Source organism: Mesocricetus auratus, unplaced genomic scaffold (assembly GCF_017639785.1).
Source record: "Mesocricetus auratus isolate SY011 unplaced genomic scaffold, BCM_Maur_2.0 Super-Scaffold_100676, whole genome shotgun sequence".
In the NCBI taxonomy this organism is placed as follows: Eukaryota; Metazoa; Chordata; class Mammalia; order Rodentia; family Cricetidae; genus Mesocricetus; species Mesocricetus auratus.
In genome coordinates this window covers 49,479,446-49,492,619 of record NW_024429266.1, presented here as the reverse complement: position 1 = coordinate 49,492,619, position 13,174 = coordinate 49,479,446, and the positions used below count along the sequence as shown (strand labels likewise).

At 36.6% G+C, this 13,174-nt stretch overlaps 1 protein-coding gene across 5 annotated transcripts in view; it reads left to right on the top strand.

The window, feature by feature from the left end:
- Positions 1 to 13,174, top strand: part of Kcnt2 (potassium sodium-activated channel subfamily T member 2) — a 350,682-nt gene that overhangs the window by 186,283 nt on the left and 151,225 nt on the right. For all 5 annotated transcript variants that reach the window (XR_005874014.1, XM_013115909.3, XM_040738287.1 and 2 more), the window contains exons 10-12: positions 823 to 987; positions 2,962 to 3,098; positions 5,486 to 5,549. Coding sequence is in view for 4 of the 5 variants with exons in the window: in XM_013115909.3 (XP_012971363.2) it covers positions 823 to 987; positions 2,962 to 3,098; positions 5,486 to 5,549 (366 nt within the window). In the remaining variant the exon portion in view is untranslated. The remainder of the gene's footprint in view (positions 1 to 822; positions 988 to 2,961; positions 3,099 to 5,485; positions 5,550 to 13,174) is intronic.

Here is a 13,174-nt window from a genome sequence, read left to right as displayed (position 1 = left end):
AATCCCAGAACACAGGAGGTAGAAACAGGCAGATCTCTGTGAGTTCCCGGCCAGCCTGGTTCATAGAGCAAGTTCCAAGAGAGCCAGGACTACACAGAGAAACACTGTCTTGAAAAACAAAACCAAACAAAAACATAAGGCTAATTTCTTATGTTCATCAACTAAAGCAATCTGTGTGCACATTGTGAAGCATTTTGGGAAGTAGATAGATTACAAAGGACAGGCATTTAAGAAATGATCAGTCTCTAATTCCTTATTATAATGAACGTTGATTGCCCATAAGTGAACAAATCAAGAACACAATATGATGAATGAAAAATTAAACTTGCATGCTCATTAAACAACCTTAACCGCTTCATATTGCCGTGCCTACTTCCCTAACATTCCTCTACAGCACTCTTCACTGCAAAACTAGCACGGGGCATTGTGTGTGTCAATGCAACTATCTCCCCTTGTATGGTATGCGCATGAAGAAGGATTTGGATTAAAGTTGGCAAAGTTGTTACCTTTCACGTAGTGAGTGATATTTTACATCCTACTTCCCTGGACACAATACACATGGCCTAGCTTCTTAGTGACCTGATATGGTATAATAATAAAATGATTCCAGTGCTTTTGCTTGGAGACCTGAAACTCCTGGGCCTCATTTGAATTTTCTGTGGAAATCATGTGATCAGACTTTGTTGAAAGGGAGACTGATACTTTGGAACAATTATTTCAAGAGTAAGAGATTCTATATACCTGATAACAAATAGAGCACTGCCTTGGGTTTTCATTTTCATGTGTGATGTTTTTCATTCACATGTGGAAAATTCATTACAGTTTGAACAATTGGCCTATTTGTGGATGGAGAGACAAAAGTCAGGTGGAAACTATAGTCGTCACAGAGCTCAGACTGAAAAGCACGTTGTCCTGTGTGTCAGCTCATTGAAGATTGACTTACTTATGGATTTTCTAAATGAATTCTATGCACATCCAAGACTGCAGGTAAATTTGAATTATATTATGTAGAATACTGCATCATAATTAATAGCACATTAACCGATAGTGAGGCTTGCATTCTGGCAAAGTTTAATTTGTATGTCCACATTTAAAATGGGTAAATGAAAGATTATAAATATAATGAGGAACATAGAAAAATGCCGGAGGAATAAATAGCCTTGAGGTTCCCTTCTGTACCTGTGCTAAAATACAGGTGGGACTTGTTATTGCTGGAAAAGAGGACCTATTTGACTTAAAGGATTGTTGTTTTCTCTCTTGGATCAAGCATAAATGATAATTTTATGAAGTAGTGAGTTTTAATATGAAATACAATTAAACAATGAAGAAACCATCTTAAAAAGTATAGTTATAAGTGTTGGTGACTGGAATGTCATAGTATACAAATACAAGTTCCTTTTGGTAAGGTTTTAATATTTCTGTGTTTTTGTGTGCATGTGTGTGTGCATATGTGGGTTTGTGCATGTGTGTGTGCACTTATGTTGGTTAGTGTGTCTGTGTGCGTGTGTGTATGTGGGTTTCTGTGTGTGTGTGTACATATGTGGGTTTGTGTGTTTTTGTGTGCATGTGTATGTATGTGTGTTCATGTGGGCGGGCATATGTAGCTTTTTGTGTGTGTATGCATCTGTGTGTACGGGTTACTGCAGAAGTTACAATATTGTGTTAGGTCCCTGAGGGTGGTGTGTAGACTCTTAGGAGCTGCTGGGAACCAAATTCAGTTCCTGTGTAAAGAGCATGCGTTACTCTTACTTTTCAACCCATCTCTTCTGTGACTGGAAGTTCCCTTTTGTGTATTCATTTACTGGAGTAAGCACTATTGAGACAAAGTAGATTTAGGTATTCTTTTGGTGCAATTTATCCAGGTCAATGAAGAAGTAGTTCCTTGTTTTGTTTTTCCTGAATGAATTTGTGTGAATAAAATCTTACACAATGCTGAATATGGATATAATTCATAAATGATATCTAAAATACATAGTGTTTTGGTTTAACAATTTATTCCTATATTATGTTTTTAAACTTTTCCATAAACTTTGATTTTCTATGTGACGATTATATATTATACTAAATCTAACCAGATAATAATCTCATAAAAATTAACTCTATCTAATAACAATATAGAGATTCTAAATATTACACATTTTGCTGCAGATATATTTTAGAGGACTCTAATAGGGAATGATTTCCCAGAGAAACCAAATCTTTACAGATTAGTTTTAAGTCATTTTACATTTTTTCTGCATTTTCCAGGTCTATGAAGGATGACACACTTGGAAATATTTTGACCTAAAACTTTTTTTTTAATCATTCATTGTTTTCAATGTACCTACAAACTCCTAACTACATAGTTTCATCAGAAGTTGCTCCAAGATATCATTCCATAATAAGATATTAGTTAAGTGACTTTAAGAAATTCAGTTTAAAAGCAACACTTGGATATATGCATTGACTTTTAAACCTTTCTCTGTCCCATTCAGTGTGTATTTTACACTCACTCTGCATTGCTAACTAATCTGAAGAAGTGTGTGGCGCATACTCCATAACGGCCTTCCTTTGTAGTGTTGATATAATAGAAATAGCTCAGGATGACTGCTTGTCTTTCTAACTTAATGTTTATCATAGTGCAATCTTATTTAATTCAGCTTAGTTTTTGATTGTTTTTGTCTTTCCAGACAGAATTTCTCTGTATTGCTTTGGAGGTGGTCTTGGAACTTGCTGTGTAGACCAGACTGGCCTCGAACTCACAGAGATCCCCCTGCCTCTGCCTCCTGAGTGCTGGGATTAAAGGCGTGTGCCACAAAAGCCTGGCCTAATTGGTCCGAATTTAATGCAAATTTTATTTATTACCCAAGGATTCGTTTCACCTTGATGATAAAGAATAAATCTTTACGTATTTTTTGAACTGCTATGGGATAACACAAAGCATGGTTGTGTTTATGCCATGATCCATTTTACCTTGAATAGGATTATTATGTGGTGATTTTGTGTCCTACGGAGATGGATGTGCAAGTTCGGAGGGTGCTGCAGATTCCAATGTGGTCCCAGAGAGTCATCTACCTTCAAGGCTCAGCCCTTAAAGATCAGGATCTCCTAAGAGCAAAGTAGGGATCTCCGCCACATTCTATCTCTCTATTAATCTCACTCCTCTGTTGACTTTATCCTCATACGTTTTGAAAGATACGTGTCACACATATTTGAATGTATGATTTAGCTTCTTTTTAGTAAATATAGAATAATAATTCTAGAAGTATAGGCTCTTGTTTCCTACTTTTGTTTTAGGTCAGATGTTAGTATAGCTGTATACACTGGTGATGAGAGGTATTCAGACTTCCCATGAATTGAAGCCTCCACATTTCACAATTCTGCTCTTATTTCAGAAATAAAAGACTTGGACTAAATATTATGTGAGATATTAAGTATGTTCCAGGGTTTGAATTTTAAGGAGGTTCCAACATGCACTCAGCAATACCTTTCATGTTGTTGGGGTCAAAATCTGAAGAATCCTCAGAGCTGGAAGAAACAGGATCCTGAGAAGTCCTGGGGAATAACCATCATGATGTTCATATGCCTGTTAATAGGTCTTCAAAGGTGACATGATCTAACCATTTGTTTTGGGAAATTGTCTCCTAACACAGAAGCATAGTGAGGGGGTGGACTGACAGGACTGAGGTCACCAAGGGATCAGGGATAACACAAAATATTTTCCTTAGCTTCAAAACCAGGAGAACTCTCTAGCAGGTAGGACTTTGTAAGACCCTGCTGCTGCTATTAAAGATTTAAGCGTGTCTTCATGTTTTCCCTTGGATGCTCAACATGTACACTTTAAAATGAAAAGATTTCCTCATCACAATTGATAACTTAAGACATTTTGCTTTCATGACTCAATGTCCCAAGTGATGTTTAGGTATCCAGTATTTGTGGATTCTCACCTTACTTTTGATTTATTAAGAGGAAAATACATTTAACTGAGGTTTATTTCATTTAATGACTCAATCTAAGAAACAAAACAATAACCATAAATACCACAATAGAATGAATGGTAAACATTGAAAAACTAAAGAGTATATATTTTTCTTAGAGTATATCTCTATTAAATACTATAGATCACAGTTCTATAAGCAGTCAGTTCCTGAATTCTAATGAGAATTGGAGATTTAACTATTTTGTATTTGAAATCTATATAATTATTAGAAGAAAATGACACATTTCCACCATCTAAAGGTCTGTTTTCTTTTGTCTGTATAAATCAAAAGCCTTAAATTGCTATGAGTTTAGTTATTCAGACAGCTTGTCCATGGTGTGTTGGTATGCTTGAGTGTGATGGAAGCTTTTTGTTCTGGGAATCGAATATAGGGTCTTTGTTTTAGTTGTAGTTATCTCAGATTTAAATTCTATGTGTCATTACGCGTAATGATTTTCCACAAAAGGGACACATTTACAGAAACCATCCATGTGAATTAAAAATAGATAAATTATAGAAAATGGATGACCAGAGACTATTGGTTAGCTATCACTGTTCAAAGAGCTGGGCTGAGCAGGACATCACTTAGGGTGACAGTGTATCTATTGTGTGTGCATGTCTAATCCTAATTTCATATAAAATATCCTGGATTTAATGTGAACTAATACATTCTTCAGCGTAATTCCCCATGCAAGGAACAAGGAGTAGCAGTTTCCAAACAAGTCACAAAGGTCAGTTACATGGTTTAACTGCTTTACTGAAAACGACACTTAGAGAATGTTGTCTAATACCAATGCTATTTAGCAATCTTGCTTCAATGCTTTCTTCAGAATTGTTTTGTTTGGATTAGTTTCCTGGACTTTTTGTTTCTCTTCTCCAGTGAAAACATATTTTTGAACAATCTAACTTTATCACCATGTACCAGGAAGATAAATCATTACTCACTTGAAAAATAAACATTCCCATGTTTTAAAGTCACTACTTAGGAAGGACTAAAACACATTTTTAGTTACTAATTTTAAGAATTAAATAACATTATCATGAGGAAAAAGGGTTTTGAACAAAAGGTTAAGCAGTCCCCTGGAAACATAAACAAGCAGTGGAATTTGACTTAAAACCACTAATTGTATCTGTTACCTCTCTCTGAGCAGTTTTAGCTGAGATGAGCTATCCATAAAATCAAGATCGGTGGTATTCCTAATATGTGCAAAGCATAATAAGGAAAATATAAAAGCTAACTTCAACTTCTTCTCTTCTGCAGTAAATTCTGAAGCTCTATGCCTAAGCAAGCAGTTTTTCGCACAAATGTAGCCATGTTGGGCAAGATATCCAACAGTCCTTTAAGTTTAAGGACATGCAAGTAGGATGCGGACCAGGCAATGGCATGGATGTACCAGCAGCATTTCAGACACACATGTAGGATAAAGACCAGGCAATGGCATGGTCACAATGGCACAATCACAACTGCACAGTCACTCCAGCAGCATTTCGGTGTGGTCACTCTGTCTGTCTCCTGTCTGTGTTTAGGATGGACAATGCAGAGGCCTGTTTCATCCTGAGCAGCCGCTGTGAAGTAGACAGGACATCATCTGTAAGTACCTGAAACCCCCAAGTAGACTTTGCTTTCTGCTATGCAAGATTTGTGCTTCATGTGAGTCAGAGCATAAACAAAGAACAAAGATAGGAAACAAGCAAACAAACAAACAAAAAGAACAAAAGCTACTGCAATGAAATTTTCTAACTTTAAATTTTCACTAAACTTAAGCAAATATTTATTAGCTATGAGTATTTTTATATTAAAAGCATTGCCCCTTCTGTCAACAAAACTGTTATACTAATCTTCTACCCACTTTCTCTTAATCCTCTAAATATGTCCTACAGAATAAGTTTCATTAAGATGACCTAATTTTCCCTAACTGTAATTAAAAGCAGATTACTCAAGCAGATTATAATGGAATCAATTGGAGAATTTCTTTAAAAAAATATATGTATATACTGTTTTCAAATTTTTTTCAAGGTATCTAGATAGTGGGGACTGAAAAATATTCATTGTTTAAAAAGTTTGTAGGGATCATTTTGGCAACTTTTGACTTAACAGAATTTCTGTGATTTATTGTTTAAGTCCAAACTTCAATAAATCAAAGTAATCTAAATCTAAATGAATTACTGAATTGTGACTCTGGTTTTCTAAGAGATAGTTTAACTGCACTTTGTTTTTTATGAACTTGGATTTTTAAATCATAACATGATTGGTTATATGACATGGTCACTGCACCTTAATTGAATTCTTTCTTACACATATATTTGCAAATTTAAACACGGTCTCATCCTTCCTTAGAAGATAGTTCCTATGAAGTGATTCTATTTCTACAAGTTTCACATGGTGAAGACATTACTCTTAGTGGCCCAAGATTTGAAATTCTCTAAAGATAAGGTATCAGGAAATGTCTAATATAGTAATGAAGCCACTATTGTGAGTCTATACTCAAAATAATGATGTCTTATATAAGAAGAAAATTTTAAGGAAGGCATATGCACAAAGAGTTTCAAAGGAACATGAAAGTGAATAAAAACCAAATAAAATGCTGAGACTAGAGTCTCTTCTCACAGCTATGGAAGGAGCCACGTTGATACTACCGTGAGTTCCAAATCTAGCATCTTAATCTGTGAGACAGTAGGTTTTGGTGTTTGACCTGAGTTTATGAAGTTTTATCATAGCATCCCTGAAACTAATCATTTGACATCATCCAAATGAATGATCTGAGAAGCTCTCAAATAGTTCTTTTACTTATGCTTTTAAAAAGCAGGGCTGAAGAGATGATCCAGTGGTTAGCCATATGATGTGTAGTGCTTTTGCAAAAAACCAACTTCATCTCCCAGCAGCTTTATCAAGTGGTTAGCAGCTGCCCAGGGGGCCAGCTACAGCAGGTCTATTACCACCCTCTTTTGGCTTCTATGGGTACTTCCACACATGTGCCAACACACACACACAAAAGTAAAAATTTTAAATGCCTTCAATTCTCTCCTTTTTCACATATATTACTTTATTTTAATCCAGCTCTTTCTTCTTTTGTGCAATTACAACCTGAATTTTCCTAAATAGTTTAGCATAAAAGTATTCCAGTTAGCTCTGATAAAGTAGTAAATTTGAAATGCACATGAGTGTGTGTGTGTGTGTTACTGTTTTACATAGAGTTGTCAATATTGTTCACATGACTTTTTAGTTTTACAAATCTTACACTTTCTTAGCAGCAGGGACACACACACATCTATATATTCAAATAATGTGTAGTATCTTGTAGGGTTAATTTCTATCATAATTTGGGAAACCTTTGAAATAAATGCAATCCATTTCTTCCTGGCTATAGTAAATAGGCAAGAAGTCAATAAAAATATCCTTAAGGACTAAACGTTATGCAGATGAGGAAACACTAGTAGAATTCTGGAAGTTGGAAAGCAACTAAATGAGTGTCAGTGACTCATGCAGAGGAAGTTAAAATTTAGGTTTAGAGAGGAAATGCATCACAGGTGGCCGCTGTTGGCAAGAGGACCTCAAAAGCCTTAGGAAAGACAGGGCAGATGCTGCTTAAAATGGGGATTGATGCTCATTGTCGGGGAATGGAGCATATTCTTAGGATATCTCCACACTTGCATTGCTTTCCAAACCCTGGAAGAAGAGGTGTTGTGATTATGCAAATTGTTCTGTGAATCCTCTACTTTCTAAGCCAGAAAGCAAACTTGGGGGGGGGCATCGTTAAATTCTACATCTCAGTGGATAGAGAAAAAATTGTATGGTGTATTATATAGGCTTTTTCAAATATACATGCCTGGGAGAACTGGTAAGTCAGGTGTGTGTGTGTGTGTGTGTGTGTGTGTGTGTGTGTGTGTCTGTGTGTGTCTGTGTGTTCACATATGGGCATGCATTTACATGTTCATATGAGTATACAAATTCAGAAATTGCTGGTGCAATATGTGTTCACCTTATAGTGAAACTGTATATATAATACCACTCTACCAGCATTCTTTTCTTTATTGCCATTTGATAGTTTATGTAGATTAGAAACAATCTTATTTTACATATCAATCGCAGTTCCCTTTCCCTCCCATCCTCCCATGCCTCCCATCAACCCACCCTCCCCTGCACTCCTGTCCCACTCCCTTTCCCCTCCCCAGGGAGAGTGAGGCTTCCATGGAGGATCATCAAACTCTCTCACATCTTTTGGGGTGAGGCATAGTGCCTCCCCTGTGTATTTAGGCAGAGAGAATATTCCTCCATGGAGGAATGGGCTCCCGAAATCCATTCATGCATTATAAATAAGTACTTGTTCCACTGCAAGAGGCTTCACAGATTTCTCAGGCCTCCTAACTGTCACCAAAGTTCAGGAAGTCTGTTTGGTCCTATGCTGGTTCCCCAGCTGTCTAGCTGGGTACCATGAGTTCCCACTTGCTCAGGTCAGCTGTTTCTGTGGGTTTCCCCAGCATGGACAAGACACATTTCCTCATCACTCCTCCATCTCTAAAACTGGATTTGAGGAGTTTGGCTCAGTGTTTCAGTGTGGATCTCTGCTTCTGCTTTCATCCAGTTACTGGATGAAGGCTCTAGGATGGCATATAAGGTAGTCATCAATCTCATTATAGGGAAAGAGCATTTCAGGTAGCCTCTCCAAAATTGCTTAGATTCTTAGCTGCAATCATCATTGTGGATTTCTGTATATATCCTTAGTGGCCGATTTCTCTTTAAATCTATAATGCCTCCCTGTATTGAAGTATGTGTTTCTTTCTTGCTTTCCTCTATTCTTCTCCTATTTAATCTTCCTGATTCCTCATGGTTTCCTCTCCCTTCCTCTTAGGCCTTCCTCTTTCCCCAACTTCCCTGTCTTCTCCCCTACTCCCTCCCTAATGCTTCCAATTTGTTCAGGAGCTCTTGTCACTTTCCCCTTCTCTGGGAAACTATGTATGTGTCTCTTAGGGTCGTCCTTGTTTCTTAGCTTCTCTAAAGGTGTGAATTGTAGTCGGGTAATCCTTTGCTCTATGTTAAATATCCATATATTAGTGAGTACATAACATATTTGTCTTTCTGTGTCTGGGTTACTTCACTCAGGATGATTTCTTCTAGTTCTATCCATTTATCCTGTGAATTTTCGAGATTCCATTTTTTTTCCCACTGAATAGTACTCCATTGTGTAAATGTACCACAATTTCTTTATCCATTCTTCAGTGGCAGGGCATCTACATTGCTTGCAGGTTCTGGCTATTACAAATAATATTGCTATAAACAGAGTTGAACATATGTCCTTGTATGAATGTGCATCCTTTGGGTATATTCCTTAGAGTAGAATTGCAGGATCTTGAGGTAGACTAATTCCCATTTCCCTGAGGAACCGCCATGCTGATTTCCAAAGTGACTTGATGAGTTTATACTCCCAACAGCAGTGGAGGAGTGTTCCCCTTTCTCCACATCCTCTCCAGCATTAACTGTTGGTGTTTTTTATTTTAGCCATTCTAACAGGTACAAAATGGTATCACAGAGTTGTTTTAATTTACATTCCCTTGATGGCTAAGGATGTTGAGTACTTTCTTAAGTGTCTATAAGCCATTTTCAACTACTCTATTAAGAATTACTTCTGAACCCTAATTTTTAATTGGATTATTTGGTGTTTTAGTGACTAGATTCTTGAGTTTTTGCATATTTTGGAGACCAGCCTTCTTATAGATGTGGGGTTAGTAAAGATCTTCTCCCATTCTGTCATCTTCTGTTTTGTTTTGTTGAATGTGTCCTTTGCCTTACAGAAGCTTCTCATTTTCAAGAGGTCCCATTTATTAATTATTAATAATTGATCTCACTGTCTGTGCTAATGGCATTATGTTCAGGAAGCAGTTTTCTGTACCAATTCATTCAAGGGTAGCTGCCACTTCTTCTTCCAGGAGATTTAGTGTGACTGGATTTATGTTGACGTCTTTGATCCATTTGGACTTAAGTTTTGTGAAGATCTATCTCCAGTATCCAGTTATGGCAGCACCATTTGTTGAGGATGGTTTTTTTTTCCATTGTATAACTTTTGCTTCTTTTTCAAAAATAAGGAGTTCATAGCAGTGTGGATTAATATCAGGGCCTTCAATTCGATGCCAATGTATAACTGTCTTATTTTTTGCCAATAACAAGTTGGTTTCATTACTATACCACTATAGTAGAGCTTTAAGACTGGAATGGTGATGCCTCTGGAAGTTACTTTATTTCACAGAATTGCTTTGGCTATCCTGGTTTTTTTTTTAATTGAGTATTTTTCTTGCAAGATCTCTAAGGAATTGTGCTGGGATTTTGATGTGGATTGCATTGAATCTGTAGATTGCTTTATGAAGAATATCATTTTTACCTACCTATTCAGGAGCATGGGAGATCTTTCCATTTTCTAGTATCTTCTTTAATTTCTTTCTTTAAAGATTCAAAGTTTTTAATCATACAGGTCTTTCTCTTATTTGGTTAGTGTTACCCCAATATATTTTATGTTGTTTGTGGCTATTTTAAAGTGTAATGTTTCCCTGATTTCTTTCTCACCACAAGGATCGTCTATGTATATTAGGACTATCGTTTTTTTTGAGTTAATCTCGTATCCTGCCAATTTGCATAAGGTATTTATCAGCAGTAGGAGTTCCCTAGTAGAATTTTTTGAGGTCACTTATGTAAACTATCATATCACCTGCAAATATTGAATGTTTGATTCTTCTTGTCCAATTTGTATCCTCTAAATCTCATTTTGTCAGCATTCATTTCTTCAGATTAAATGCTGCGCATGCACACACACACACACACACACACACACACACACACATCTCCACTCTATACCAGTCAGTAGACATTTTAGAGACTTGCCAAAAGTAACACTAAAGAAAAGGAGAATGAGTGAACACAAAACTCGTACCAAAACAAAAAGAGAAATCAAGAGGAACAGGTAAAACATGCTATAAATGTGAATAAAAAATTCAGCTTTACACTTTGCATAAGATGTTGCTATTCAATAAAACCTCATGTGTAATGTGAGATCATTATACCTGTATCAAATAAAGAATGATACACAACAGAACAAAATAATCACGTACCTGAAAAAGCTTCGAGAAACACCTATAAGACTCTGGAAATCAAATATTAAATAACAAAGGGAAATTCTGTAAGAGACCTAGAAGGTAAATTTAAGAACACTGAACCTAAGAAGCAAATATAGTCTACTAATAAAACTGACTCAAAAAGAAGAGTAACCTGTGAGAACAACACATTTTCTTACCCGGGATTAAGTGGATGAAACAATACCTACATGTTAGGAAGTGAAGAGAGGTGGACTAAGAAGCAGTTTTCTCTGTGACTTCAGACAAGGTCCAAAGTATAATGTCAACCCAATTTAATCATGTTTTGGGGTTGAAACTGTAATATATGTTAGACTTGCTTGTTGTAGTGTAAAGGCTGTGAAATAATCAAACTTGCATTCGAGATAGACGGACAATATAGAGAAAATATTTCCATGAGAAATGCTAATCGGAGAAACAGAAAAAAATTAAAAGTAAAGATGAAGACTCTAAGTATCTCCATGTATTAGTATTGACTGGGTTACTTTGATAAAATAAGTGTACTTGCATTAATGCCAGTGTTATGTAATGAAATGACAGTAAACAGTAAACAAAGAATATCAAATTTGAAATTTATCTTGATATATGCATGTATGTACTTACATGTGCACATATACATATATGTGTGCATTTATATATACATATATACATACAAAAATATATAAATTAGAATTCTATATCTTGTGAATGGTTCTTTTCTCAAAATGAAAAGCAAAGAAGGTAAAAGAGCTGCTGGATTTTGAGCATATTAGTTTTCAAACAGCATACAACTCTTGGGAAGATAATTAAAAGATGTGGTTTACCAAGGTCTACGTGTGAACCAAGCAAAGGTGCACTCTGATCCCTAACCACAGTGGAGAGTGTGGGTTTGCCCCTTGTTCCAGGGACAGCCACTCTTGAGCCAACAGCTATGCAACTGTTTCTATTTGCAGAGTCACCTCGCAGCACATGGAGGGCTGCCCGGGGACAATTGTTAATTTGCTGTTCTTTGACGTGGGTGAACATACTGAAAACTCTGCTTGACAAATGGTGTACACAGAATGTGACCTCTTCAGATTTTCAAGTTGAAGCTCTGGCTTCCACAATGTCATAGTTTCTTTTATATAAGCACAGAACTTTAAAATAGGAAATAAAGTTTAAGGAAACTATGAGGACGGTTCCTCATCTACTGGTTGTTTTTTATGGAAAGCCTACTATAGGGCAGCCTTGTACGTAAGCCAGCCAAGGCAGGTGATCTGACAGGGAAGTCTATGCTTTTGACAACTTGTTATGGATTGTGTCCTTCTGAACAGTAAAAAATGAACGTTCTTTTATCTATAAAACTCCCAAGTCTGGAATACTTTGCTGTAATTGCCTAAATAGAAATGGCGTGCTTCGTACTCATGATTGGAAAAACCGCACTGCCTAGAGTACAGTGCAGTCTCAAGAGGAAATGAGCTTGAAGACTGAAATGAAACTGGGATGCTCTTTCTGCCTTACCAAGAGCAGTCGCCAGCAGAATGAATGCTCAGTAGTAAATCACATCTCAGTAAAAGATGTGAAGCAAGGGAGGTGAACGTGAGGTCAGGTTAGGGGACAGAAAGCTGTACTTTTCTGTCATAGGAAGCCAGTAGATAACATTTTAAGAGGAAAATAAACCAAGAGATCAGGACTAATACTGTCAAATTTAAAAATAAGGACACAATAGTCAGTATTGGGGCTTTTAAAGTAAATATAGTTTTAAATACAATAAAATGGTGTGGTAGCTTGAAAGAAAATAGAGCCCAAAGGGAGTGGCACTGTTAGAAAGCGTGGCTTTGTTGAAGTAGACATGGCCTTGTTGGAGGAAGTATGTAATTGCGAGGGTGGGATTTGGGTTCTCATATATGCTCAAGCCACACACAATGTCTCAGACCACTTTGTGTTACTAGCAGAAGATGTAGAACTCTCAGTTAAATCTCTACCACATTTCTGCCTGCATGCCACCTTGTCCCACAGTGATGATAACTGAATAAACCTCTGGACTGTAGCCACCACCTCAGTTAAATATTTTCCTGTATAAGAGTTGCCATGGTCATGGTGCCTTTTCATAGCAATGGAAACCACAACTAAGGCAAA